Here is a 27,723-nt window from a genome sequence, read left to right as displayed (position 1 = left end):
TTCTCGTTCGGATTCCTGCATGTGCTTCTTGCTGGCTTTGAGCCTCAGTGTGAACTCTCCACACCTTTTCTAAACAAAAGAAATATTTGCAGCTACAGTTTATGCTTTAAAACAAACCACAAATTACCACCCAGCGGGATTTATTAGAACTTATTTGTGTTTGCATGGTTCACACTCAGTATTTGCCTTGCTGCATTGTTTCTCGAGGCGTATAAACCAATGGACTGTAGTTTCTGGAAGGCCGTGCATGGATCTGACAGCTCAAAGTCCAACGAGGCCAAAGACCGGCGGAGCTTAGCACAAGGTGCCTTTATTTCCACACTCTGTTAGAGCTCTGCATCCTCGCTGCTGGCCACGCTACAGAGCGGGTTTTCTCCTGCCAGCTGGCGTCCCGATCTGCCGCCTTCCTGCAGTGTCCTCAGTCCCACTTCCCTCGGGAGTGAGGTGGGCGGGCGGTAAAGGCTCGTTCCCGGGCAGATCAGAGCACGGCTCAGTTGTGCGGTCCTACACGGCGGCTCTCCTCACTTCGGGAGAGCCTGCAGTGGCACGCCCTCGGGAGCGCTGCCTTCTGGTGGCACTTTTACTCTGGGAGAAGAAAAAAAATCATGGCCATGGCTGATGGACAGAAAAGCGAACCGCAGGCAGCAGAGAGGGATGTCCCCTCTCCAGGCCAGAGCCCCCGGGCAGGGCAGGGCAGGGCGGAGGTGACTCACGGTGGCTTCTCGATGTCCTCGATGCCCTCGGGCAGGCGCACGTGGAGCGTCTCCGGCAGCAGGAATGCCACGGCCCCGCTGCACACCGCGACCCCGCAGTAGGTCACCTCGGGCAGGGACCGCCACACCTCGTCCAGCAGGAACATCAGCGGGGCCAGGGCCCCCCCGAGGCGGGCCATGAAGGAGGTGTACCCCATCCCATTCTGCCTGGAAAGGTGCAGACCACCATGGGAGAGAGAGGGCTGCTTGTGTCGTGTCAGACCTCTCCCTTTCCCCCGCAATTTTCTCTAAGCGCTGAGGCTTTTCCCCCCCTGGCTTTTTCCTCTGCCATTTTTTTCTTTTCTTTCTTCACGTCTTCCTAAAACTATCATATTTCCAAGAGATCAGCTGTAGCTGCTGTGAGAAATAGATTTATGTCTATTATGAGAAAGAAGCTGCGGTTCCACACTAAGAATGCCTGCTCTAAAGCAGTTTCCACTTTGAATGTCTAAAACCCTGAGAGCATTTTCTAATAGTAAGACTAGTGAGTGTCCAGCCTGCTTAGAGCTAATCCAAGTGCCTCCTTCTCCCAGGTGCTTCTGGCAGACACTGGAGATGCCTGTGAGCACTTTTGGTCCGAGGAAGGAGACCAGAAATAAGACCTAATTTTGAGGGGACGGGTGGCATTTCACACTGATGACAAGGATCCCAGGGCCTGCTTGTGCATGTACAGGACAAGCACTGCAGAAGGAGCCAACAGTTTTGTCTTCGTCAATGTCTTTGAGCATGAAAGATACAAAGTGGTCCGGGGTATAAAGTAGCAGACCAGTGTGACGGCTTTGGTTTAAATGTGAATGGTTCCCCGCATGCAAGAGGCCATTGAAAGCTGAAGGACTAAAAGGCAGAGGAGGGTACTCTGTGCAGGAAGGGACAGAAGTGAAGTTAGCCGCCGAGCCTGCTGTGATTTGGGAGGGTTTTTTCAGACTTGCACAAAGAAATCAGTGAGGTGATTCCCTCCACCAGACTTAGCTATATCCCAGCCTATGCAAATGCTAAATCTGGTGTTATGTTACCATTACCCAGGTATGTCAAATAAGCTGTTTTTCCTCCTGAAAGGCTGGGTAAACCCTGCTTTATTATCACCCAGTGTCTAAAAGACTCTCAAATATGTGGTAGTATGTGTCCCTTGTAAAACATGGTATTTCAAGTTATTATTTTTAGGTTCTTTTAACAGTTCCTGACAGATGATCACAGGGAACAAAGACTTTACTAAGCACAGGTGCTTTATGGAGTGCAAAGATCTTCCCACGCAGAACACTCCTCACCTTTCCATGCATCTTCCTGTCAGCACAACCGAACCACCCACAACCCAGGTGAAGAAAAGGGTGGCTTTCTGCCTCTCTCTCGTGAGTATAGGAAACCCCTAGAACCTGCCAGCTCCAGGGGCAAGGGGCCAGTGCTGCACACATCCTGCTGTGCTGATGGCCAAGGCCTGAGGGCAGCACCCCAGCCAGGCCCTGGGGCTGTGCTCAGGTGGGTGGCGTCTCTCACCTCACAACCGTGGGGTAGAGCTCCGAGGTGTACAAGAAGACGGTGGTGAAGGCAGCTTCTGAGAAACCCTTGCCCATGATGGCCACTACTGAACGCAGGGAGGCAAAGGCTGGGGGAAAGAAAAGGCGTTTATGACAGTGAGCTGCCCCCAGGAAGAAACTTCCAGGGATAAGAAGGGGGAAGGTTCAGTGCTCCCACACACAAAACAGGGAGCTTCACAGCCCTGGAGCTGCTGTGTCCAGGGTTTGCTAGGTTTAGTAAGTACTCGCCCAAGTGGGAGCTGAACTGATGACAGGATAGGTCCCCACAAAGTCCATAATTTAGATTGGCACTGTGCCTTGCCATTGCTGGACCCTTTAGTAGTCACTTGACAGTGTCTGGAAACCCCCTGCTGTGCCCAGATATTAGGGTTAGCCCTCCTTAGTGACCTCGTCTCATAGACACCCTTCAGGGGCAGGACTTCTCTACACAGAATTGCCTGTGGACAAACCCCTGGCTCTCCTTCTCCAGCGCTGCAGAGAATGGAGCCCTGCCCCGTGTCCTGCGCTGTGTGGAGCAGAGATGGTCTCACCCGTGGGGATGAGGATGTTGGCCCCGATGCAGAGCCCGGTCAGGATGAGTGTCCACGCCTGGCTCTGCCGCCGGCCCACCCGGTTCACCAGCACGTACATGACCATCTTGGCCGGGATCTCAATGGCCCCAAAGACAAACTGGGACAGGTAGATGCTGAGCCCAAAGCCCGTCAGGTTCATGCTCATGCCGTAATAGGAGAAGGCAACACCAAACCTGCAAGGAGAGGGTGGAGGTGGGACCGAGGGAAATCCCTCTGGGAACTGCAGGATGAATTTCCCCCCCTGGGAAGTGACACTGCTCACCACACCACGCCAGAACACAGAGAGATCCTCCTCAGGACTGGGGTCCTGAACAAGCTGATGTAGGAGTAACTCCCTCCCATGGTTTTGTCTGTTGCCATCCTTGTGAGGACCTGGCAGAGATGGAAAGAAAGAAAGAACTCAGCTGCTGTACTGGTAGGATGCAGGCACGAAACCCGAGACAGGCTGGGGACATTGCCCTGCCCAGCATCAGATCCACACATTGGATTTTCCATACATTCCTTTTGCAGAACCATTCTCTGAGCACACATTCTCAGAGGCACATCTTCCTATAACTTTACAGATTGCCTGCTATTTTAGACCTCTTTTTCTTCTCAGGGCTCCTTCTCCCCTCTCACCTACATGCCCCATGTAGCAGACAGGTCTGTAGAGAAATGGCAGATGGAAAAGTCAGTGTTGGCCAGTTCCACCCCCTTCCCCATGTGGCCGCCTGCTGTTGTGTGAAGAGCTAACACTGCGCTTCATGCTATGCTCTTAGGAGTGCATTCATTTGCAGAGTAACTATTTATCCTTCTACTTGTATAAATTCAGAATACCTAAAAAGTCAGGCACTGAGAAGGGAGCCCTGCCTGTGAAGAAGAAGGTAATGCTTGTCCAAAAAGCCTTTTGGCAACTGATTGAGAGCTAAGTACCAGCAGAGTTAGTAAGTTCTACTCACTGTGTATTTACTCCAGTATCCAGTCCACTGAGGCCTCTTGCTGTGGCAAAAAGGAGTGGAAAGGCATTCCACCTAATGGACAGGATTTCTGGCCTTATGGGAGCTGAGCCGGGGCTTTATCTTGAGGAGTGAATTTCTGCTTTCTAGAGCAAAACGCCCACAGTGCCCCACTGACCACACTGCAGGCTAAGCATTGCTCCAGGTATCAAACAAGAAAAATACAGAGAGACAAAGTGGGAAAAGAAGAGCATGTGTCTGGATCTCCAGTTCCTTACCTCTGGTGAGACAGCAAAGTCTTTCCTTCCGTTCATTCTTGCACATCTGAGCAGGTGCCTGTGGGCTTGCTTCACTCTGCCCTTGGCTATGAGCCACCGGGCAGACTCTGGGACCCACCTGCAGGGACAAGGAGAAGAGACCCTCCTGTTGGAGCTGCCTGCTCTCCACCCCACACACATGGCTCTGGCATCTTCTCCATGAGACTTCAGCTCAATATAACAACTGTGGGGCATGGCAAGAGTACTGGGGCGCCCTTTGACATGTGCATGCTCTTCTGCCCCTAAAGGCTGAGCTGGCTGAACTTTCAAACTCTTACCAGTTAAAACTGGCCCCAGGGAAGTTTTATTTACATGTTTGTGCTTTCTGGGACTCTTTAAACTTTGAAATTGTCAGATATTTAAAACCACAATGTGGAAAGGATTCAGTGAGCTCTAAACATGCTTTGTTAGTTGCTAAAATGATCCGGTTTCCACAATAACCAAAGCCTTCTGCACTCTGGAGTCTCCCACTAGAATGGTCTGAGACCAGATCCCTACAATCCAATGTTTGTGATTCCTGTGCCCTAAATCAGATTGCAGTAAAACAAATGAACAGCTGTTGTCACTATTCAAGCAGGAATTGAAAATGATGTGTAGAGCAAAAATGTTTGGAGAATTGGTCTTGTTGAAAGTTTTCATCTCCTTCCCACAAGCTTACAACCTTGGGAAATATAAAGAAGGAAAGATGGCATTTTGCACTCATTGCCACTGTCTCTAGAGAGTAATACCACGTCTTTTGGCTGTCTAATGTCTCCACTGAGTTCTGACATTGTGTCAATAATATCTACAGAGTTCCAAATTAGATTTTAATTCCATACTTCAGAGACTTTCAATTTTCTGCAGTCACTGACCTTATGGGTGCTGGAAGACTGGACTATAATTTGTTGGAGAACTAATCTCCATAAAAGATAGTAACATGAGAAGAAAAATCAAACAGTAATGATGAAAAGGGGTGGGTTCAGATGCATCTGTGAATTTCAGCACTTCCAAGGACTGTTTTTTTATGGCTGGTTGTCCTAGAAAGAGAGCAAAACAACTCAAACTGAAAAAGTCAGCAGAACACGTATTTTACTTGTGTTGGACTTGATCAGTCAAATACCAGAAGTTACTCTTTACACTGTCAATGAATCAACTCTCTATTCTAGTTTGTATTAGGGTTAAAAAAAGGAAAAAAAAAAAAGAAAAAAAAAAAAAAAAGAAGGAAAAATCAAACTTTCTTTGATTAAATGAACCATCTACCATTTTAAGGCTTGAGGAGATGTCAGGTATTTCCTAAACAAGGCTACAGGGGGGAATTGGCCCATCAGGATGGTTACGTACCTGAGAGAAGCCTTGGGAAGTGCAGAGATAAATGAACCTGACCTAGCCTGAAGGTGCCAGTGGCTTTCATGGAAAATTTGGTGGCAAAAGTATCCCCCCCACTGAGGTGGGGACAGAGAACGGGTAAATTTTTTATCTTGGGTTTATTAAGGATTAAAGCCTGGATCTGGTTGTGTCTTCCTTTACTGGAATCTCTTTTCTTGGCTCTGAGCCATGTCTGGCAGAGCTGGCAGCACCAAATCCTGCTTCCACCTGTCCTCCAAATGCCTCAGCCCCAGCCCTGCCTCCTCCTTGTCCCCAGAACTGTGGCATAACCTTGTCTCCTGGCCTTGCTGGAGAGACAAAACCCAGGCCACTCCAGTTTTCCAGAGCTGCCAGGCCGGGGCAATCCAGGTACCGGGCACAGATGAGTCCTGCTCGTGTTGAGGAGGCAAATCCCAGCGTGGCTCCTGTCTGGTGGCTGCACTCACCACACGCAGACGATGCTGAGCAGACACGGTCCTGTCACGGCCACCAGCAGCCAGTGCCACTCCCGCACCAGGTAGGCTGCCAGGGCCAGCAGCATGTTCCCCACGCTCCAGAAGATGCTGCTCAGGATCCCGGTGAAGGTGCGGTGCTGGACATCCACCCACTCCATCCCTGGAACAGGGGGGCGGATTTCAGCTGGGACTTCTGCAGGAAGGCAGGGCCTGCAGGGATTTCTAACCAGGGCAAAGCAAGGGAACATCCCTGGTCTTCTCCTTCACAAAGTCCCACTGTTTGCCCCATATTTGGAACATTTAAAGTGTTCAGCCACGGCACTTAAGCTCTTGCAAAGGTGTAAGCCACTTAAATAAAACTTTAAGAAAAGAAATACTGGGCATGTGTTAAGAAAGAGTGCTAAAACCTCTCTTGGTGATAGAGATTTTTTTAAATCCCATTCAGTAGCATTCAATTGGTCTTCTTCATCAACCCGATTTTTTTCCCCTAACCATGTTGCCTGCACAGTTTCCCATTTCTCTCTCCATTCATCAAAGAAACATATTGAGAAAAATTGTCATTCACATGGAGTCCACCCAGAGCAGAGAGCAGCACACGCGTGAAGCCAGGTGGGGGTCTCCCTGTCTGTGTGTGTGAACTAAAAGCCAGTTTTCCTCCAAAGCTTTGGACGTCCTGCTGCAACCTGTAACAATCAGAAATGTCCCTCCCGAGCTCTACTATAACTTGCAGGAATCAACCTTTATAACAATAAACAAACACAGCGGGCCTTGGGATTTTTCAGGTCTTGTGTGGGCTTTTCCAGTACTGGAGCAATTTTAGCTTGATTTCGGCTAGATCTGCAAAAATCCTGGAAATTTCTGCTGCAACCGTTACTTTTTCTTGGGTACAACACTTTTTGCCCAGTATGTCCCAACTGTACCTACAAAATTATCCAGTGGTTTACTGGATATCCTGAAATTTGGAGCTTGTTTTTATTATGTAATTACCTAAATCCTTCAGCTTCAGTTTTGCCTAGGTACGTGTGATTTTAAAAAAATCATTTTTGGTCGTTTTTCTCATTGTAAAATACAGATCGGCAGCTTAGGAAAACTGTGAGCAAACTGGAAACTGTGGAAGTACAAACACCCTGTAAATGACGCACCATCCTCTCATGCTGAGGACAGGGCGATGCTGCTGAATTGTCCTGACAGTGTGTGCTTGAAAGGCGAGAACTCTGTATGCGTGGAAAGGGGCAGAGACTTTGGAATACGGCTTTTATTGTGTTATTGATGATGCTTGACAGGAATTGGGTAGGCTTGTTGCAACAGAAGTACCGACAAGTGGTTGTTGCATTTTGAGCAGACTGTTAAATATTAATTAGACTAACAGCAACTTGGAATTCTTGGATCCTTGCAAGAGGGACGTCCTGTAATGAAACTGCACACGCAGCAGCTTCCTGACCCCCGCTCCTCCCCGGCCTGGCAGGCACGTCCCTTCTCCCTTCCCACCCACCGCCTGCCAGGAGCCCCTGGGCCCCCCGCACTCACCCAAAGGCAGGACGATCAGGGAGAGCCCGCTCAGGGCCACCCCGGTGAGGGTCCGTGTGATGGCCAGCATGGTGTAGGACACGGAGGTGGCGCTCAGCATCCCGCACCCCACGGAGCACACCAGGGACAGCTGGAGCATGGCCTTCCGTCCGAACCTGCCAGGGGCACGGGCCGGGTTAGAGTGGCCAAAATCTTCCTACCGAGTAGCTGTGGTCAGCTCAGAACTCCATTTTAAATGAGAAGTTTAAATTATTTCTCTATTTTAGATTAATCTGTCCTGAAATTCTATCTTCTGATTCTCTCGTCCAGTCACAGAGTCCTTTAGCTCCTTCTGCAAAGTCTCCACGCTCAGAGCCCATCTCTGCCAGACTCAGCATCACCTCCCCACTTGCTCCCTTCCCAGATCATTTATATTTGTACTGAAAAGCACAGAAATCCAAGCAGAGGCCTCTCCCTTGTCATAATGGAGCACCTGCACCTCCTCTCTTCTTCCTGGCTTTTAATTATTTAGTCATGTTGAGACCTTCCTTCTTGTCCTGCTCTTTTTCTTCATTCTGAATTTCTCTCCCTCCAGCTGTGCTATAAAACCACTGGAGATATGAAGCCAAGGCACACAGTTTGAAAATCAGCCAGGTGTCTTGGGTCCTTGTGAAAATATACCCATATACCCTTGGGTAAAGGTATGGATGTAAAAATTCCCTTCTGCAGCACTGAAGTCTCTGGGCCCTTCACACTTCAGGTTCCCCTCTGCAGTGATTTTGCAGCTTGCTGTAAAATTCTCTCATTTCTCCCAGAGGAAGGAAAGCAGGAAGCCGTTTCCCCATAATGAACAGTGTACAGGGAATAGCACATCCCAACTCCCTGGACTCCCTGCCCTCTGATGGGTTTCCTGGCTTTGCTGTCTGCAAAAATATTTAGTTTCTTAACTGATGTCCTTTCTAGCTTATTACTTGGATTTCTTTTTTTTCCAGGATTATATTGTCACAACCCGACATTTAACCAGAGACAGCAGATTTATCCCTGTTTTCTTCATTGCTTCAGCTCTTCCTTGAGGAATAAATACCTCCCTGCTTCTAAAGAATCTCCTTTACCCTGATCCTCTGGGAATGACAGATTTTGGTTGCTGGAGACTCTTTTGAGCTGTGGCAAGCATTTGCTCTGAGCCCCTCACTGTGGTGTCATTAGCTAATTTGTGTATAATTTACAAGGAGTTAAAACTCTTTTGGCCTTTCTGTTCAGCTTTGTATGAATTAGCTTTCTTCGTTTTTGGGGTTTCTTTTTTTGGGGGGGAGGTTTAGGGTTTTGTTTGTTTGTTTGTTTGTTTGTTTTTTACTTCCCCCCCCCCCCCGAAACTGGTCTTGCAGACTGGATTTGTTTGTTTAGTTTTTTATTGTTCCTGCAGCAATTCTGACCCCAGCCAGCAGCACCTCTGGCTCCTCACCGAGGCCAGAGCTGCTCCTCCGATCCGGGAAGCATTTCCTGGCTCACTGACCCGGGGAGCCTTTACTAAACCCTGCATTGCTTCCCGGCATGGTGTGAACCCCATTTCCCGGCGAGAGGCAGATCCCGCCACGGCAATTCCCCGTTCCCCTCTCCCCGCCCCTCTGGTGGCCTGTGGAGGGTCACCCCCGTGTGGAATTCTCTCGGCGGGGCGCAGGAGCAGCCCGGGAGGGGTCAGACCTGTCGGAGAGGTACCCGAACACCACGGCCCCCATCGTGACGCCGATGAAGAAGAAGGTGGCTGTCGCCTGGTTCAGCCCGCGCTGCTCGCACACGAGGTCCCACTGAAACAAACACAAGCCAAAACCACAGTCAGCGCCCGGCTCGGGCTCTGCTGCCTCCTCCCGCGCCTCCACTCCGGCGGTCAGACTCTGTATCCTGCGGTTTGTATCTGCCCAGTCCGCTGGAGGGGTGGAATCCTGCCCCAAGCTGCACATCAGACAGTGCCACAGTCCTGGAGTCCCTGCTCGCACTGAGACAACCAGCACTGTCTTTCTAATCCAACTGTGCCCCTTTTGCCTGACCAGATTTTCCCTTCCCCGAGACCTTGTGTGGTTTGTACTGTTTTCCAAGGACAGTAAAGCATTAACACCCAGAGGTATCGCCGCTAGCCCTGGCAAAGTGTTTCAGAAGGCAGGTAGTTAATATTTGATGGGCAGGGACCTTTTGCAGGCTCAAGGTTATGGCTGGTTATGAGCTCCATCTCAGTGGAAGACCCTCAGAGACAACATTTGATTTGGCAGAGATATTGGTGGTGAGAGAAGAGAGGCAGCACAGTCCTGAGGAGAAGAGGAGGAAGGTGAAGATCAGTGAGGAGGGATGGCCAGGGGATTAGAAGCTGTAAAATGTTTGGAAAACTAAGAGAGGAAATCGAGAGCTCATATGAAACCCTGACAGGATGCAATCCTGTGCAAATGCCATGTGGCCCACACAGAGAAAATCCTACATCTGTGTCTTTCCCCTGCCACCTCACTCCCTCCCAAATCTCTCAATCATCTGGAGAAATTAAGATGATTATAATGGGAAATGTTGGCATCAATCTAGGCAGGATGAGATGCTCTCTCATTTATTATACAAAAATAATATTAATAAATGTTAGCTCCTAATACTGAGCTTCAGAGAGCTTCCCCCTCCCAGGACATCTTCTCTGAGCAGGTCACGTCCACTGGTTACAACGCACAGATTGCCCTCTCATTCAGTGCACTCAGCAAACACCTCTCCATCTTCTCCTCAAAGCACTGAGCTAATTTCAATTTTGGCTGGATCACAGGCCAGGAATTACCTGGGTGGAGATGGTGGAGGTGAACTGCGAGTGGTCATAGACCCATCCATGCTGGCAGTGCTGGATGATGGATTTGTTTTCTGGTTGCAGAGAGGAGTTGAGCAGCAGGTGAAACTGAGGCTGTGAGAACATCTCACAGGAGCTGAAAGTGCCATCGGGCTTCCGAGGGATGCTGATGAGCAGAACTTCCTCCATGGTGAGATTCACAAATGCCTCTTGGTGTGGAATTGCACAGTGATGAGAGGGGGTAGCAGCAAGAAAATTGTGCAGCAGGAAATGCATGGGGAGGTTGATTCTTGGGAGGCAGAGGATAGCCAAAATCAAAATCTGGAATCTGCCAAAGCCCCCAATTTCCAGCAAGAGATCCTCGAATTTCATCTTTCCTATGGAGTTTGCTCATTCAGAGCAGCTATGTACCAAGGAGCAGCAACATGAGCTTGAAAAGCAGCCTCTGTTCTTGGAGCTCAACTTTTCATACAGCCACCTCTTTGGACTTTGAGACCTTGCTGAAATGTGTCAAAAGTCACAGTGGAACTCTCACTTAGGGTATAGCCAAAGAAACGATCCTGTGTGCCCACAACACATCCCTCTCAAGCAGACCCCGCACAGGGCACCTGCTCTTTTTGAGTCCTTTCCCCCTGCTGTGGTTTTGGAGAGGGACACCTGCGTTAGGAAGGGAGGCTGTGGGGAGAGCGCTGTGAGAGCGCTCTCTCATGTGAAGGTCCTGCAGCAAGCTCTGCCTGGAGTGAGCTGGTCACAGGCCCAGACCTGCTGGACCATGACAGAGGCCTCTGGAAGAGTGGGGGTGTCCCGCTGTGTCAGGGCATCCCAGGACACCAAGCTTGGCTGCTGAGCGCCAGCTAAGTGTGTTTTGGTGTGGTTTGTGTCAAGCCCTTGGAGCAGGGACTGCGGAGAGGCTGAGAGGCTGCCTGGGAGAGAGATGTCCCAGGATGGATGCAAGCAGGGAGGTGTGCCCTTTGGGGTGAAAAGGTGGGTGAGGGCCACCTGCTCACCCGTGCCCTGCAAAGAATGGAAAAAGTGAAAATGTTTCCCCACGAAGTCCTTTTCCCCACCTGGAAAGGTGTTTTCCCAGGACAAAGGCAAGGAGCTGATGAGAGCTGCAGTGCTGGCAGGCAGAGAGGCTGCGCCTCACGCTGGGGCCACGACACGCTGTGCAGGGTCCAGCCCTGTGCTGGGGTGCTCTGGGCACCGATGTGACAGCCCAAGGAGTGAATGTGCAACACCTGACAGGGCCACTGGTGCTGCTGCCTGTGCTGCACAGGCTGGGGATGACATTGGGGCTGTTAAATACAAAGCAGCGGGAGAAGGGGCTGACTCCGCCTGGGGTCCCTGCAGGACCTTCTCCTGCAAGTCCCTCCACACCCTCCTCACACCTGGGGACAAGACGTGAGCCCATGGGCATAACACATCCCAGAAGGTCGTGTCCTAAGCGCAGGGGGCAGACCCTCACACAGCAAGCAGGAGCAGCACCCTGCGAAGGTGCACTGGAGTGCAGCTGCTGAGAGCTTGCTCGAAGTTATCTCCCGCGGCATTTCCACCCGTGCCCTCCCTCCTCCACCAGCCCTGCGCTCCTGAGTGTCGGTAGGTGCCGATACGTCACCTCCAACCTTTCTCCAAGCTGTTGGCCCGGGACGTGCTCTGCTTTGAAGCAGCTCCGGTTTGGGCATTAGCCATGGAAACAGGCTCGTTTGTGGTTGGGATGCAGGCACAGCAGGAGTCTGGGCTCAGGGAATGCTGGAAGTGGTGCCGGCTGCCAGGTGCTGCCAGGTGCTGCCAGGTGCTGCCAGGTGCTGCCGGGAGCTGCCGGGAGCTGCCAGGTGCTGCCGGGAGCTGCCGGGAGCTGCCTCTGCACGGCCTCGCCCGGCAGCCAAGGGTCCAGCCCTAGCACCAGCTAGGGATGAGGAGATCCAAAAAAGCTTTTCACAGGGCTCCTGCTGTGGCCGATGGTGCAGACCCAGAGTCGCCCAGGCGTTAAGTGCTGCCAGGGCACAGAGCACAGTAACACCACGATCTGTGACCCTAAGAGACCTTTTCCCTTTACAGCAGCATATCTGGCCACCCACGTTTCACTAATGGGCTGCCCCAGTGCTTGGTCCGAGGCATTTCAGTGCTCATCCCGGGCCAGGCACGGAGGATGCACACGGGAGTGAAGTAGGGACACCTGACAACCCCGTGCCTCCGGGGTTACAGTTTAAACTGAAGTTGGACTAAAGGACAATTTTTTTTTTTTTAACACCCGTCTTCTAAGAGCAAGGGAGACAAACTCTAATTGATGTGCTGCTGAACATTGACACTGCAAACAGATCCAGCCTCCTCACCAGAAATGAGATTACAGATCACTGTTCTGCAACTCCCAGGGCTCTGCTGCTCGTACTGCATTGCTTAAAATGTACATGGCTCTATTTTTTTAACCCAAATGCGCTCCTTTACCCAGTCACCAGCTTTAGTTGATGACCAACACATGTGCAAGGTCTGTGGCTGACTTGACTGAATTAACAAAGTTAATTAGACCTGGCTTTCTTTTGCAATCTTTCTTTCTGCTCCCTTTCAGAAAGCAAACTACTTGTTGAGAGATTTGGATTAGTAAATTACTTGGTCACTAAGGCGTTAGCTTTTCTGTTTCCAGCAGTAATTTCCTAACACCTTCTATGGAGCTGTAATGGCCTGGATGGTACAAGGAGTGAAGGAGCTGATTTGCTCCTTTAGCAACTGGAGCCGCCCCACAGGAATCTCAACTGCTGCAGAGCAGCTGGAGATCTGATCAGGGCCTGCAGGCTGGTGCTTAAATGAGCATTTTCTCCGTTCTCTCCAAGTTACGCCGAAGTGCCATGAAAATCTGTGTCCATCAGAGCCACTGAGCTGGACCTGGCGTCAGAGGGCAGAAGAGTCCCCTTCTCACTGCGGCTCAGCACAGGCTCTGATGCCTGCAGGAGGCAGATGTGGCACACAGAGGGAGGCTCCATTCTTCCTCCGATTTGTAAAGGCACTTTGGGCAGGGAGATCCCACAGAGCTGGCAGCGTCAGCTGAGGATTCCCGCAGTGTCAGTCTAAGGTGCTCTGTGCCGCACCAGCATGTCCAAATGCTCTTGGCAGGATGTGTGCACACCAGATTTTGTAGCTCTGTCGGGGAAGGGGCAGCCAACAAAGAGCTGCTGGGGCTCCTGAAGGTCTTGGTTTGGTCAGAGAGGAAAGGGAGTTGATGCCATTCTGACTTGGTGCCACGTTAACAAGCCTCTGCTTTCCATTGCTTGCAGTTGTCCTGTGTGCAGCTGTTTTACTCAACCGCACAAATGACAACTGTTTTGGAAGCAGACTGGTTCTGGCCAAAGCTTTTCTTACCTGTCAAAAATAGAACATTGATTCCACCTTAGTGTGAAAGGACACCAGCCACTTCCATGTCTTTTGCTGTGTGTGATCATGAATCCACAGCCAGCAGTTGTGTGCTCCCTGCTTCCCAGACAGATCCCCCAAACCTGTCTCATGCCCCTTCTTACCCCTTTCCCTATCTCATGGAACTAATTTAATGTCATTTTCCCCTAACCGGTGCTTTTGGGAAACTGTAGCGGGGCAGAGATTCAGCCCAAATTATTTGGCTGCATTTTACTGAGGAAAGGGAAAATCCAAACTCCTCCTTCAGTCAGGGAAAAAAAGACACAGCAGGAGTAAGACCAGACAGGATCAAATGTTTTCAGGGGTGAGATTCCACCTGATTAAATCACTCTGTTAGACAGGATAATCCTGTGTGAAGTAAAACATGTATCAAATGTTTTCAGGGGTGAGATTCCACCTGATTAAATCACTCTGTTAGACAGGATAATCCTGTGTGAAGTAAAACATTGCCAGGGCACTCAACACAAACCCACCGGTCCAGGGAGCAGCATGAGCAGGGAATGATGACCCAGGAGCTGGGAAGACTCCAGGACTGGCCACGTCCTCCTCAGCTGGGCACAGACCCAGAGTCTCAGCAGGGCTGGCAGAGCCGGGGTGGGACAGAGCCCATCAACAGCCTCTTGTGAGGCTGCTCCAACATGAGCAGCCTGGTTTAGCTTCTTCCTCAACTCACCTTCTCACCTGACAAAGGCAGAGGCTGAATCCAGCACGTTGTTCCTGACAAACCTGCCTTCCAGAGAAACTCTCGTTTTGCCATCCAGGGCTGGTGACGAAGCCCCTCTGGCAAAGCCCCTCCTGGCAGCTGATCCATGCAGTTCTGAAATACTTCTCAATTTCCCAGTTTATGGTGCTCAGCTTTAGTTTTCATCTGCCTCTTTCTGACATAGACTTTTAGGAGCTTTTATATCCCAGTGTTTATTTTTATGATTTTGGATTCTACACTGGAGTCAAATGTGATTTCTTTTGGCTATAGGAGAAATAAAATCTGTCACCATAGGAATATCTTTCCAAGGGAGCAGGTTTTTTTATTCTTTTCTGTTCCCTCTTCCACCACCCCTTCCTAAAGCTGGGTACTAAACTGTGACTACGTACCCCTGGATGTGGTCTGCACACCACAGGCATGAGGTAACTCGAGCACGATAAAAGGAATTTTGTAAAAAATGTTCTCAGCTTAAGCATCAGATGGTCAGAGAGTATTAAAAGTCAAACCATGCCAAGTTACTGGTTTGCTCTTGCTCAGCTTCTCACATATCAATGTGTAGGTCCAACATGTCCACAAATGTGGCATCGTAACTGTGGCATCTAGACTTTGCAAAGCGTATTTTTTAATTTTGTTGTTGCTGTGGTTATAAAAGCAGGCTTTTCTCTCTGACAAGTGCTGTTTCGGGAGTGGATGGCTGCTGCCTGCAGTGTGGTTGTAAAAAGGTTTATGGTGAAGGAAAATGTCTTGCAACACTAATAAACGGGAGAAAACACCAATGAAAAGGTAGACAGGCTTTTAATGGCATCATCCAGAATCCCCTTTTAATAACAAATCTAATGACAACTGTATCTGATATGAAGAAGAAATGGCATAATTGTTTATTTTTTTTTAAGATGTGATCTGAAATTAAGACAAATTCCAGGTGGGTCTGTACACAGACAGGGCTTCTGTGATGCATGCCAGATTTTATGGCCAAGAAATTTGCCATGCAGTTGAACCAGATTGTGGTTCCTCAGTCGGAGTCCTACATTCTGTTTGCAGTGTGTAAACATTCTCCAGCTGCTTTCCTAAAGAATGCAAAGAAGATATGTAGAGAGATTCAGCCTTGGGATTCAGTCACATTTCCAGGCAGGCAGTACCACGGAGCAGAAGTCCTGTCTCCAGAGCGTGCCAGAGGCGAAGGAAAACATCGGTGAGCCAGGTACGTCGTCTGAGTGTAGAGTCACATGCTATCGTGATAAAAGGAGATATATAAAATTATCTGTGTTTCCAATTCCTGTCTGGAGAAGCAGCAGGTCCCACAGCACAGCAGTCCTGCCGACACTGGCTTCACACACAGGGGTACCCCCACGTCCTGCAGAGCTCGTCCCACCCTCCGCAGGGGTGGTCCCAAGTCTGTGCCGTGCATTCCCGAGGAAACAGCAGCCCCAGCCTCCTCCAGGGAACCTGTGCCAGAGCTCCCTGTGCTCCAGGCAGAGCAACATGAGCCAAGCCAGAGGCAGAGCGGCCACTGAGGAGCACCGTGCTGACACCAGTGCCGCAGTGTCTTTGCCAAGGCAGAGCTCTCACCCCTGAGGCCCCTCTGGTTCAGGAGCTAAGAGCAGGAGGAATTATTATCTTGGTCCCTACCAGGAACCCAGCTCTGGATTTGCTTTGGTAGCTCCCTTCCTCCTTTCAGCACAGAGGGCATCAGCGTTTACTTTAAACCTGCATTCCAGCCATTGGCAGCTCCAGAAATAAAGGGGATACCGTTCCTCCTTGTGACCCAGCGCACTGGCCTGCACGGGGCAGGGCTGCTGCACAGGCTGATGGCCAAGTCTGCCTCAGGCTCTGCAGAACCCCGGCAGAAAGGGACTGACCTGGAGGGAACATCCAGTGACTTTGAAGACAAGATTTGCTGGAGGAGCTACATGAGGAATGAAGTGACAGGAGAGTGACGGTGGATAAATCGCTGTCATTTCACGGGATTCTGGCTGTACTTGGGATCACAGCCCACCTCAGCCTGCAGGCAGAGCTATTCCCTGGCCTTGCAAAGCTACCAACCCCAATGCTCATGGAGGTCTTAACATCAGCTGGCTCTGCTGCCACTGCCAGCATAGTCCCAGCCCCCTGGAATGCAGCACCCGCTGCTGCTGCTGCTGCTGAGGAGCACAGCCTGCAGAGGACCTCGGGAGCCAGCACAGAGCGAGCCCACAGGCTCCCACCCAGCAGCCCAGTTACAGGCACACACCACATGAGGAAAGGGCCTGAACGGCAGCCCAAGCTCTCTTCCTCCTGTGGAGGTGCAGGAGTAGCTGGCAGACAGATGGAAGTGCTTGCAGACGCTCAGGTGGTCCCTGTGGGCTTTGTCAAAACGGCCTAGCACTGCTGGAGCACAGGCATGTTTCAGTTCAGCCAGAAGAAACCCATTTGATGCCAAACTCATTATGTCCACAATGGGCCTTTTACTGTGTTCACAGGATTAGTTTAACTGCAGGTGACTGATGCGTGGGGCAAGGCTTAGGTGGGCATTGGCGTCTGTGCACGTGGAATAGTGGTGGGGTCAATAAACTATACAGAGAAGAAAGAAGTGTGCTGAGGGACCACTGAGCTGCTACCGGAGCTGCCCAGGCTATCAGTGATCGTCTTCTTACACAGATCTACAGCAAGAAAACACCTCTGTGTTGGAAAGGAGAAATGTGAAAGATTTTCTTGCCCCAACACAACCTGCTTTGGATCAAAACTTTCACCACCAAAATCTCAGTGCTTGTGATAGCCAGGGGCAGTCAGTGAACAGCAGCGCTCCAGATCCATGCTCCACAGAGCTGTGTGTCAGTCCAGCAGCTGTTGCACGTCTGGTGGCAAGCAGGACAGCTGTCAGCCACCCAGGCTGGCGTGTTTTGGCCCTGGTTTGTGCTCAGGCAGGTGGAGCCTCACAGCTGACGTGCACTTTGGTAGAGTGGTACCCTGTTCCCCCATCCACATTCACTGCACACAGCAGTCAGCCCTGCACACATCTGAAGTCACAGATGAGACTTCTCTGAAGGTAGCAGGATCCTTTTTAACCTTTCGTCACTATATATAATGGTCACTACTTATATTGTTATAATAATATATATATATATATATATATATATTCTTTACTTAAAAAAGGGCAAGCAAAGTCTCCTGCCTCTCACTGATTCCAAGCACAAGTGACCCAGAGATATTTGCTACCGAAACACCTTTTGCACCAAGGCAAGCAGAAGCGCCTGTGCTGCCAACCAGACAAATTAGTTAAGCAGCTCCATCCACCCATGTGTTTGAGCCTCTCCACAGTATCAGCCTGACTGGTGCCATCTGTCCTTTTCCTCCCTCTGCTCACATAACCCATTGCCACACTGGCTCAGCGCTGAGAACTGCCGTTCAGCTTCCCCCCTTGGCACATCCCTCCCGTCTCCGTGTTTCTTTGCAGGCAGCTCCTGGCCAGCCAGCAGCCATTGGCTCCTTTTCACCAGCCAGGGTGCCACCTCGGCTGGTGGGCAAGGCCCCTGCAGAGTGAGGGCTCTGTCACCAGGCAGTCCCAAAGACTCTTGGAGTCCCAACACAGATGAACAAGACCCGTCTCTATCTCTCTTCCCGTGCAGATGAACGCACAGATGAAGGAACAATGGTGGCCTGCCCAGGAGTTCCCTCAAAACACATACAGGCACAATTGCCTGCAGGGACAGAGCCACACACCCCCAGCAGTGCTTGAGCAGATCCATGCGCCCTCAAGGTGTGACAGAGCTTGCACGAGACTCACAGCAGAGAACAGCCTCTCCCACCTTTCTGGGATGTGACAGCCCACCATGCCCTGTGATGCCAGACTGGATCCTCAGGCATTCCTCAATCACCTAACTTCTCTCTAACATCACAGGCCTCATCCCCTCTTGTTCCCAGACATGTTCTTCTCTGTTTGCTGCACCTGTGCCAGGTGCCCTTTCAACTTTCCTGCAGGACAGCAGAGGAAGAGAGGACCCAGAGGAGATTCTGTGTGTGCTGCTTCCCCAGACGAGAGCACCTCCATCCAGGAGGGCCTGACCTGGGGCACACCATGCTGTTGACGTACCCTCCTGCTGCCCTCCATGCCAGGGACAGCTGGGAAGCAGGGCTGTGCAGGAGTCTGGTAGCACAACCACGAGGAGAGATGACTCACGCCAGTCTCAGATCTCCACGGAGCCAGCTGCACCCTCAGCCCAGTCCTGTCAAACAACACTGTGAACAGCTGTTATTTTCTGTGCTGGCCATCTTTCCCTTGCTTTCTGAAACCTGTGGGACCTCTCGGGCAGCTCTCCAGTATATACCAGCTTTGGCATGCATCCCAGTGGGACCAGGAATCTACTGCACCACAGAGAGAGACGATACCTTGGTGTCACCAGAATCCTGCCTGCTTCTTTTGGTTGGGTCATGGTAGAAAGACCTCTTAGAAGACAGCTCAGTTTCACAGAAACCTTTCAATAAGAAAAAGTCCCCGTAGTCCTGTGAAAGACTTCACTGGATGGTTGCTTCACGATTACAACCCTGCCCGACTTCTTCATCTGCTGCTCTTGGCTGCTCTGACCTCCCTGCTCTCACGTGCCAGAGGAAGACCACAGAACCACAGAACGGTTTGTGTTGGAAGGGACAATAAAGATCACCGAGTTTCAGCCCCTCTGCCATGGGCAGGGACACCTTCCACTACACCAGGATGCTCAGGGCCCTGTCCAGCCTTGTCTCTGCCCTGGAGCTTCCTTCCTGACAGAAAACTGTCCTTTAAACTTTTTCCTGAACAAATACACTGATTGTGCTTTATTGGCTTCCCATGATGAGGCAGGTTTGCTAACCCTGTTAATAGTCCTGTAGTCCTCTTTCAAAGCTCTTTCAATGTAATTTTTGGCATGTGCATTAAGACCTGGATGGATCATCTGGTAAAGGCTTCACAACCAAGTCTTACCATCTGAGCACTCTAAAATAAATAGACCTTCAATAAATTAATAGGAGTCCCATTATGATTTATATTTCTGGGAAGAATCTGTCTTTGAGTTTACTTTGTTTTCTAGTTTCTAAACCTGCAGTGCATACTTAGGTTCTAGTATGACCCATATTTCAAACACAGAGAAAGTTATAGTGCCACCAGAAGAAGTGGTCACAGTCTCCATGTGTCCTTCTGTTGTGTGACCAAATGGTGAACCAGAGTGATGAAATGAGGGAGATAAAAACCAAACTGGAGAACCAGAGCAGTTCGTGTCACGCTGGATCAGCATTTCCAGCCACTTTACCAGAGAGCTGCTGCAGAGTAAATGTGGTAGGAGTGTGCAATGAAGCAGCTGGAACTTGGAGGGTTGTTGCTTTTGATGGCAACACCAGCTCAGTCCAGCAGACACAGCCTGAGTTCCCTCTGAGTTGCCAGTGCTGCTCTGCAAAGATGAGGGCATGTTTTCAGACTAAGCTGTGCTGCTTACTTGACTAGGGTGAACCACATCAATGAAAAACACTTGGAGCTGGGTGAAATAAATTCTTAGTGTTGGCAGCACTGAGATTGTTATATTTAGAGGTAATTCCTGTCTCCTATTTCTACACATTTCCCTGCTGAGGTGTGCAAGGAGTACCCTCTTCTCCCAGCCACCCTTTCACAGCTCTCATACTCCTTTCCAGGACTCCTGCAGATATGAGCAGCTTCAGGATTCCTTGAACTCGATGGCCATCATTGTGACTGCATTCATGTTCAAATGAATCAACGGTATTGCTGTTCAGATTCCTCTGTCAAGCTTTGTTGTCTGCAAACAGTAAATATTTGCAGATAGTTGCAACTGCAGGCATGGGTGTACAGAGCAGCTGTATTTTTGTTCTGTCTCATGCAAAGCCTCTTTTAGGCATGACAATGGTGTGAAGCACAAAGTATCTGGGTCTGGAGTGTTTTCTCCTATGAGGTGTGGGGAAAATTTTGTCCACTTCAAGATCTCATCAAGATCAGACAGGTATCAGTCCTCCCTGCTTTCACTTTCAAGCTTTCCTAATTAGTCTGGGGGCTAAACAGTTAGTTGATTTAGTTCTAGCTGAGTGTTAAGCTTCTGCTCAGATAATATTACTTGAAGAGCACAGCCCTTGCTTTTACATTCACATTGTTTATCCTCAACATGTGGCAGAGGTGAGCACCAAGGAAAAGACATAAACCCCACCTCTGCCACTCAACCCACTGACCCCTCAGATAGAAATGCACGTGGCCATGGCATGGCAGCAAACCTCTCACTGCAAAGCAGCAGGCTTTGGGTATACTACAGGATAATGATTTCCCACCCTGCCGTGTAGGGGAACTTTCAACCACAGTGCCAAAATTCACAAACACCAAGAGTGTGACAATAAACCACAAGGAATTCAGGTGCAAGGGTCACCCAGGCTAAAGGCATCCCGTGACTATTCACATCTTCACGACGGAGCTGTGTCTGTGGACTACAGGTCTGTGGCACCAACCACATGCAGGCCGAGAGGAACCACTCCTGCTGGGGGATGCAGTGTCCACAGATCACAGCCTGGTGTCTGTGACAGAAGTGGCTGCAGTGTGCTCCCTTCTTCATTAATTGGCAAGAGCTTCGATTTCCCAGCAAGCTGCCAACACATCCCTACTTCCACCCACCACACAGGCCTCTGCCGAAACACAGCAGTGTCTGAGCAGCACCGCTGGACAGCCTCCTCTGTGGGACACACTGGGGCAGGTAGGAGCATCCAGCAAGACCTGCCTGTCTCCTAATTCCCACCTGCAGAGGCATCTCTGGAAAGAAGAGCCCTCTCCTCCTTACCCCTTCTCTTAGCACACAAGGATGCATCCATCCCTCTTGAATAAGCTAGTGGCAATCCCTTGCTAACACAGGTGGTGGGAGGTGAGCCAACACTCAGGGAGATGGTGGCGACCAAGGCTGGTGTTTTCCCAGCAAGGAGAAAGGAAGGAGCTGCCCGAAGGACAGGAGCCTTTCCCTTCAGCAGGTCTTGCTCTTGTCACCTCTGCTCCTCCTTCCAAGCTGGAGTCGGTGTTGAGGAGAGGTATTGCTAACAGAGAGGGGAAGCCCTGGGCAGGGAGGCAGGTCAGGCACTGGGCAGGCTGCCTGGGTCACAGTTTGGTGCTGTGCGTTAGCAAGCGTGAGCTGCGGGCTGGGTGTCTGTCTCCCTCGGGAAGGCTCCGTGGCTCCGAGGCTGCCGGGCCCCTGGGAGCTGATTGCGGTGTGGGGTGAGAGTGAGTGAAGCATTCAAGTACAGCTACTGCTATACACTCGTGGGTCCAGCATGGAGGGCTGTGCTGCAGCATCTCAAGTGTATACTATATGCAGAAGTTGCCCAGTCTGCTGGGCTCGCAGAAGAAGATCATTATCTGGCAGCTGCCTTACTTTCCAGGGACACCTGCTTTCCTTTGGTTGCTGGACTCTGAGTCTGGGTTTTTCCTCTTTGTCGTTTTTTGGCCACGCCAGGAGATGGCAGGGAATCTCCTGTAGGCCCCGGGGCCTGAGCTGAGGGCTGAGGTCGGGGGGAAGGAGGAACTCGCAGAGGAGCAGTCCCTGGTTTACGCTGTCGGCAGGGAGAAGGACTTTCCCTCCGGGGCAGCAGCTGGCTTCTGGGGGAAGTACTGGGGTTCCTGGAAGGAAGGACAGGGCTCCGAGGGGATGCACCACTGGACCTCTGCGAGCTGCTCCGTGCAGGAAGAGAAGCGGAACTCGGTGACGAAGGAAGCCGACTTTGTACCTGTGTTGTTCGGCCCTCATATGGGACACTTCCAGCTGGTCTCTGTGTCTGAAGCCTGCAGAGGAAGAAAAGAGGGAGGATGAAGGGGAATTTTGCAAGGGACTCTTGGGCTCCTGGCAGGATTGGCATGAATGTTGCCAGGCAATTACAAGGAGCCTCCGGCACCAGGATGGCAGAACCTACGCTGTGAACCAGGTGGGGCACCAGTTTGAACACCATCCTGTAACTCAGTGCAGTTAACTGCTAAGTGTTTGCCTTAATCCTCCAGCACACCGTGAGTCAACACGCAGGCATGGTATCTGGGACTCTTCTGAACATGCAGAATGGATGCAGCAACCTCTTCCAAGGCAGGAGATACAATCTGGGCATGTGGGCATGAGTTGGATTGCACCAGTTGGCCTCTGATGGTAACTGTGATGGAAGATAAACCAACTGAGGCAATCCCAGCTGGCAGCCTCGCTGCCCTTGCGGCTCTAATTGCAATAGTCAGGCCAGGAGGCCAGGTGTCCCTGCAGAGTCATGGCTGTGCTGCAAAACTGAGAGCTCAACGCTGGGGGCATCTGCTATTATCAGACCAAGTGAAAGGGCTTGTAAAAGGAAGGGTCTCAAACCAGGGCAAGTGAACAGAGGCTAAAAAAACCCAAAGAGAGGTGAGTATTTCACCCACCTGCAGGCTGAAATGACTGTAGGAACAAGGATGGACTATGCATTCAAGCTGAGTAAAGGATTAAGCCATGGGAGCAAGGCCCTGGGTGCGTGTCCTCAACAAGCCCAGTTCTTTGCATTTGTCACCATTCTGGTCTTACCTGCAGGCAGCAGCTGCATCCTGTGGGGAGCTGCACAGCCCTGCCATTGCAGTGGCCACAGAGCTCTCCGACCTCCCCGCCTCCAGCGGGGTTTTCACTGGCACGATAGGACGAGGAATTCTGCTCCTCGTGCTTATGGCTCTCTCCTCTCTCCCCAGCAGCGCAGCCTTCTTCTCTCCCTTCCGTGGGATGGAGTCATCAGAGTCATGGGTGTCCTCCTCAGACCCGGTGGCTGACAGGGTTTCGGAGGCTCGCCGCCGCTCGTCGCTGGAGGAGGCCGAGGAGGAGGCACCTGAGGCCAGCCGGAGGAGGCGGCTCTGTCTCTTCTCCATCACCAGGCGAGCCAGGTCGGGTTGCTTTGCCCTCTTATAAAGCCTTTCTTTGGCTGAGAGTGAAGTTGAAAGGTCTGAGCCAGTGTCCTCCTCAGAGAACAAAATGGGTATCCGGCTTCTATACCTGGAGCCCAGCGGCCTCCTGGGGCCCTGCTGCGGCGTCTCGAGGACGGTCTCTGCTCGCTTCAGGTGTTCTGTCGCTGATGCCGCCTTCTCGAGGCCAGGCTCCCTCGTAGCCACCTTGTCAGGCTCTTCCAAATCCAGCGAGAGCCCCGCTTTGCCGGAGAGCTCCGGCTGCTCCTGGGGAGGCTTTGGCGTGCCGTTGGGAAGGGCCGGCTGCTCCCCCACAGTCTCCGAGGTGGTCTCGATGTGGTTGGCCGAAAGCGCGCAGCTCTCCGTCTCTGCCCCTTCCAGCCCGGAATGAATGCTTCCATTCTCCGCCAGCACCAGGTTGTCCTCCAGCTCCTCCTCGACGATGACCTCCTCGAACTGCCCCGGGGGGCAGTACTCCTCGTGCCGCATCAGCTGCCCGCTGGAAGACATCACATTGAGGTGGGTCTTCTCAGCAATGTGAACAAACGTGCGCTCGACTTTGGTAAACGGGGAGGAAGCTGTAGCCACTGCCACGGGAGGCTTTGGTTCAGATTTAAGGACTGAGGACAGGGTCCCTGGCTCAGACACATCCAGCTGGCTCCCCATGGGCTGCGGCCGCTCGCTCTGAGGTGTCAGTGCAGCAAGAGTGCCCAGATCAACTTCTGGAGGTAAGTCTGCGGCCACCGGAGACTTTTTCAGATCGCCTGGTGAAAACAGCACTAATGTTTTTGAGCCTTCCTCCAGCTCCAGGTCCCCATCAGCAGTGGACGCTCGACCCTTGGACCCTTTCTGGTCATCAGCCAGGAGCGTGGACGGTGCGCACTCCTGGCTGCGCTCCGTGCTCTTCTGACTCAGGTCGCTGCTGGAATCGCTGTGCATGTCAATCTCATTGCCCTCCTCCTCCTCCTCCTCCCCCTCATCCTGCTCATCTTCCTCCTCCTCATAGTCTTCCTCCTCTTCTTCCTCCTCCTCCTCCTCTTTTCCATTCATTTCCAGATAAGGTTCCAGAGGTTTGCAAGGAGCAGTCAAGACAATATTTGAGAAATCAACTTTCTTTATCCGCTGGGATAACTTAGGCTTTTCCCAGTAGTTGCACATATCTTTTCTGAAGTCTTGGTAAGGCAAACTTAAAGGCACTGCCTTGGGCAGGCCATTCATTTCAAATGACTTCAGCATGTACGCCTGCAGGAAGACAAACGTGACAAAAGAGGAGAGTGAGTTAGCATTCAGACACAGCATTGACAGAGAAGACATCAGGACCAACAGCAGCAGGAAGAATCCATGGAGAGCATCTAATCCATCACGCTTCCAAAATACATGCCTGAGCATTCATAACTCCATCATTTGATTCATACAAACCTTAGAAAAGAGAGATTCACAGATACTTCTCAATGAAGGGAAAAAAAAATGTGCCAAAAAAGTTTCTTTGTTAGCAGTCTGTAACCTGGACCTAACAGAACCATTTCCAAGCAATTCCTCAGGAGGGTTTCACGTTTCTCAATCTTCTTCAGCATTTACATATTTATGACAGTATTTATATGTTTACACGATCACTCCTTCCTTACTGGACCCACTTAACAACTGTTTTATGCCCAGGCCACAGTGAACTCAAGGGGCACCTCTGGGCTAGATAAGTTTCCTGATCACTTTCCATTGTCCCTGGGGCAGTAACACTTGTAGTGCTACTGTGTTCTCCTGGTGCACCATCCATCTCCCCTTCTGCTCCCACATCCCTGTAGCCCGTCTCCTGCAGGCTTCTGCTTCCACTAAAATCATCAGCAAGTCATGAAAGCTGGCACATAAAGTGTCATTATCAGACCCCCGGGTGTCCAGCCAGGAGGAGTGAAGGGCAGACAGGACAGGTGGTGGGGGCACTGCTTCTCCAGCAGCAGCCTGCGGTAGTAGCAGGCTGTGGAAAGATTGCAAATGATCCTACAGAAAAACAGTAGCTCACACACACATGCACACACTTGACCAAACAAGGCCAAAATAAATAGGAAATGCCTGTCAAGCATGGTCTAATTAACAATCAGTTGCAAATGAAAATCACATCAGCACCATTCTGCAGGACGGATTTAAAACCAAATCATTTACAGCACACTTTTGTTAGGGCTTGCAACTGTAACCTCTCCATAAAATCAACCGGTCAATAATGCATCACATGTTACCCTTGAAAAGTCCTAATCATGAACAGCAGGACTCCAAACATCTGCATTTTCCAGCGGCATTCGACAGCGCCAGGGGATATTTAGGCTACAGAACTAAACGTGCACCCACTTAACCATGTGAGCTCCAGAGCTGTGAACAGCTACCACATTCACCTGCCCGTGGGAATGGATCTTTTTGTCTTTACTGGGGAGAAAAAGCCCTCAGTGGCTTTTCAGTCCAATTAAAACTTGTGCTGAAGATCTGCATGTACTGAGCCTGAAAAATGTAATTTTTTTATGCTCCTGTATGACAGAGACATTTCAAACAGGTTGGTGGGCAGCATCAAACTATTCTATGTGGTGGTAAGTTGTTATCCAGTTAATATTTCTTTTTATATCTTATAAATTTAAACACAGGCTTTGGCAATACCTCTGGAATCCAAAGCTGCTTCTCTTCTTTCATTAAAGCTGAAACCTGGCCCTGAGGATGGCCCTATATTAGCCTGGTCTGGGCTTTCACTGACCCACTCTGCCTTTTGGATCAGGATGGCAGACGTGGAACTTGGATTGGTAAGAGGCACTTACCACCCTTTGCAAAGGAAATCACCCACGTGGCTTCTTCCCTCAGGCATTTCTTGGAAATTAGTTCATTCAGTAGCCTAGGATTGGATTATGCATGTTGGCTGGGTTTGTTTTTCCCAAGAAATACACCCACAGTGCTATCCTGGAATCCTAAACAAACAGAAGCACTTCCCCAGTGGGAATGGACCTGACCAACATCCTGCCTTGTACTGAGCCTCCCACTGGGAAGGGTTCCACAACTCCAACAACAGTTCCTCTGCTGCTCTACCTCACAGCATTTTCTAGAAGCTGTGTTTGATGATGCAGATGGACAATTGCTGTTTTTCTTTGCACAGTGAAATATGTACCTGTGTAGACCTTCAAATCTCTTCCCAGCCCTTGGCTTGTGTCATCTCTTCTGCTTTGTGGTCAAAGCGAGCTGAATCCAGCCCTGCACAGCATATCCTGTATAGGCCAGAGATATGGTTTCTGTGCCCTGCAGTCTGGCCCACCAGCAGCCCTGTCTCCAGCAAACCCCCTTTCCTCAAGAGCTTTTCCCTTGCAGGACATCGAAAGTTTTCCTGAGGTGAGGTTGCACTAAGCAATAATGTATGACATGGAGCTGTACAGCAGGATGCTGCTGTAAGAAAAACAGTAGCTCTTTGTTTCTTGTGCTCTGGTGCCCCATTGAGTCACACTGTAGATAACTTTCTAACCCCCCTGCACTTCCAGCTCTACAAATTCCTTGCAGTATTTAGCAAATGGACTGTCATTCTGTCTGTCATTTCAATTTCTCCCTGTGTGTTCTGCTTCCCTGTATGGACACTGCACCCTAAGCACAACAGTGACTGCTTTGCTTCTACCTTTGGGGGACCTGGACTGCTTAACTTGCTGCGTGCAGTACCCCAAACACTGCCAGAGCACATTCCTTAAAGTAGCGCGAGACAGTTGCTGCTTTGCCACCGTAAATGCACCACGGAGAAAGTCCAAAGGACACAAGTACCCAGCTACAAGAAATTCTGCTGAACAAGGTGTTTCCAGTTTGAACCCCTCATTAGAGAAACCTGGGTCCTGTCTCGACAGTCTTTTGTACTACATCACGCTCAGCTGCTCTAGGACTATTCCCCAAAGGTCAGAGAAGAACTTTTCTGCTCTGCTGTACTAATGGGGAGGAACTGAGGGAAGATGTCAGAACAGAAGTGGAGAGGCTTAGCCTGTATATTAAAACTGTAGAGTCAAAAAGATACAAGGAATCTCTGAAGATCTCTGCTCCAACCACCCCTCAAAGCAGGACCAACTTAGAGCTGCCTGCGCTGGGCCACATCCAGCTGAGATTTTAGTACCCCAAGGACAAGAATCTCACAACCTCTTTGGGACCCACTCCTAGAGTCTGAGGCTCTTCATGGGGAAAAATGTGGGGGGTTTAGGATCTAATTCCTATATCTAATTTTCCTTTCATGCAACCTTTGTCCGTAACATCTCATCCTTTCACTGTGCACCTCTGAGGAGAGTATGGCATCTCCCTCCATCAGGCAGTTCAAGGCAGAAAAAGGATGCCACAACCAATCCTGTTTATAAGGCAGAACAAACCCAGATCTCTCAGGCTCTCCTCATGTCAGATGTGTCTAGTTCCTGGCCATCCTGGCAGCCCTCTGTCAGGCTCACTCTCCTGTGAGCAGGAACTATGCCATGAGCTAAGGCAGACACATTTCCCTGCCTGTTTAGCCTCAGATCTCCACTCCTG

The 27,723-nt window shown here is 50.6% G+C and overlaps 2 protein-coding genes across 5 annotated transcripts in view; both read right to left on the bottom strand.

Moving 5' to 3' along the window:
* Positions 1-132: 132 nt before the first annotated feature.
* Positions 133-10,641, bottom strand: SLC22A7 (solute carrier family 22 member 7). Of its 2 annotated transcripts, none has more exons than XM_066180338.1 (10): positions 10,217-10,641; positions 9,115-9,218; positions 7,435-7,589; positions 5,899-6,067; positions 4,070-4,187; positions 3,119-3,228; positions 2,815-3,029; positions 2,244-2,352; positions 714-920; positions 133-585 (listed from the first exon to the last, which is right to left on the bottom strand). In XM_066180338.1, the coding sequence occupies exons 1-10, from the start codon at positions 10,592-10,594 to the stop codon at positions 522-524; spliced, it is 1,629 nt and encodes a 542-aa protein (XP_066036435.1). In that variant the 5' UTR covers positions 10,595-10,641; the 3' UTR covers positions 133-521. The 2 variants fall into 2 exon arrangements, with proteins under 2 accessions (XP_066036435.1, XP_066036436.1); XM_066180339.1 differs by having other exon boundaries at positions 2,913-3,029.
* A 4,465-nt stretch (positions 10,642-15,106) lies between these two features.
* TTBK1 (tau tubulin kinase 1) overlaps positions 15,107-27,723 on the bottom strand; it is a 97,113-nt gene continuing 84,496 nt past the window's right edge. For all 3 annotated transcript variants that reach the window (XM_066177601.1, XM_066177599.1, XM_066177600.1), the window contains 2 exons: positions 22,847-24,453; positions 15,107-22,095 (listed from right to left, as the gene is read on the bottom strand). In XM_066177601.1, coding sequence (XP_066033698.1) covers positions 21,669-22,095; positions 22,847-24,453 — 2,034 coding nt within the window. In that variant the 3' untranslated portion in view covers positions 15,107-21,668. The remainder of the gene's footprint in view (positions 22,096-22,846; positions 24,454-27,723) is intronic.

Source organism: Chamaea fasciata, unplaced genomic scaffold, assembly GCF_029207755.1.
Source record: "Chamaea fasciata isolate MVZ Bird 193981 ecotype frontalis unplaced genomic scaffold, bChaFas1.0.hap1 SCAF_3, whole genome shotgun sequence".
In the NCBI taxonomy this organism is placed as follows: domain Eukaryota; kingdom Metazoa; phylum Chordata; class Aves; order Passeriformes; family Sylviidae; genus Chamaea; species Chamaea fasciata.
The sequence above is the reverse complement of the archived record's forward strand: the minus strand, read 5'-3'. Positions and strand labels throughout refer to the sequence as shown.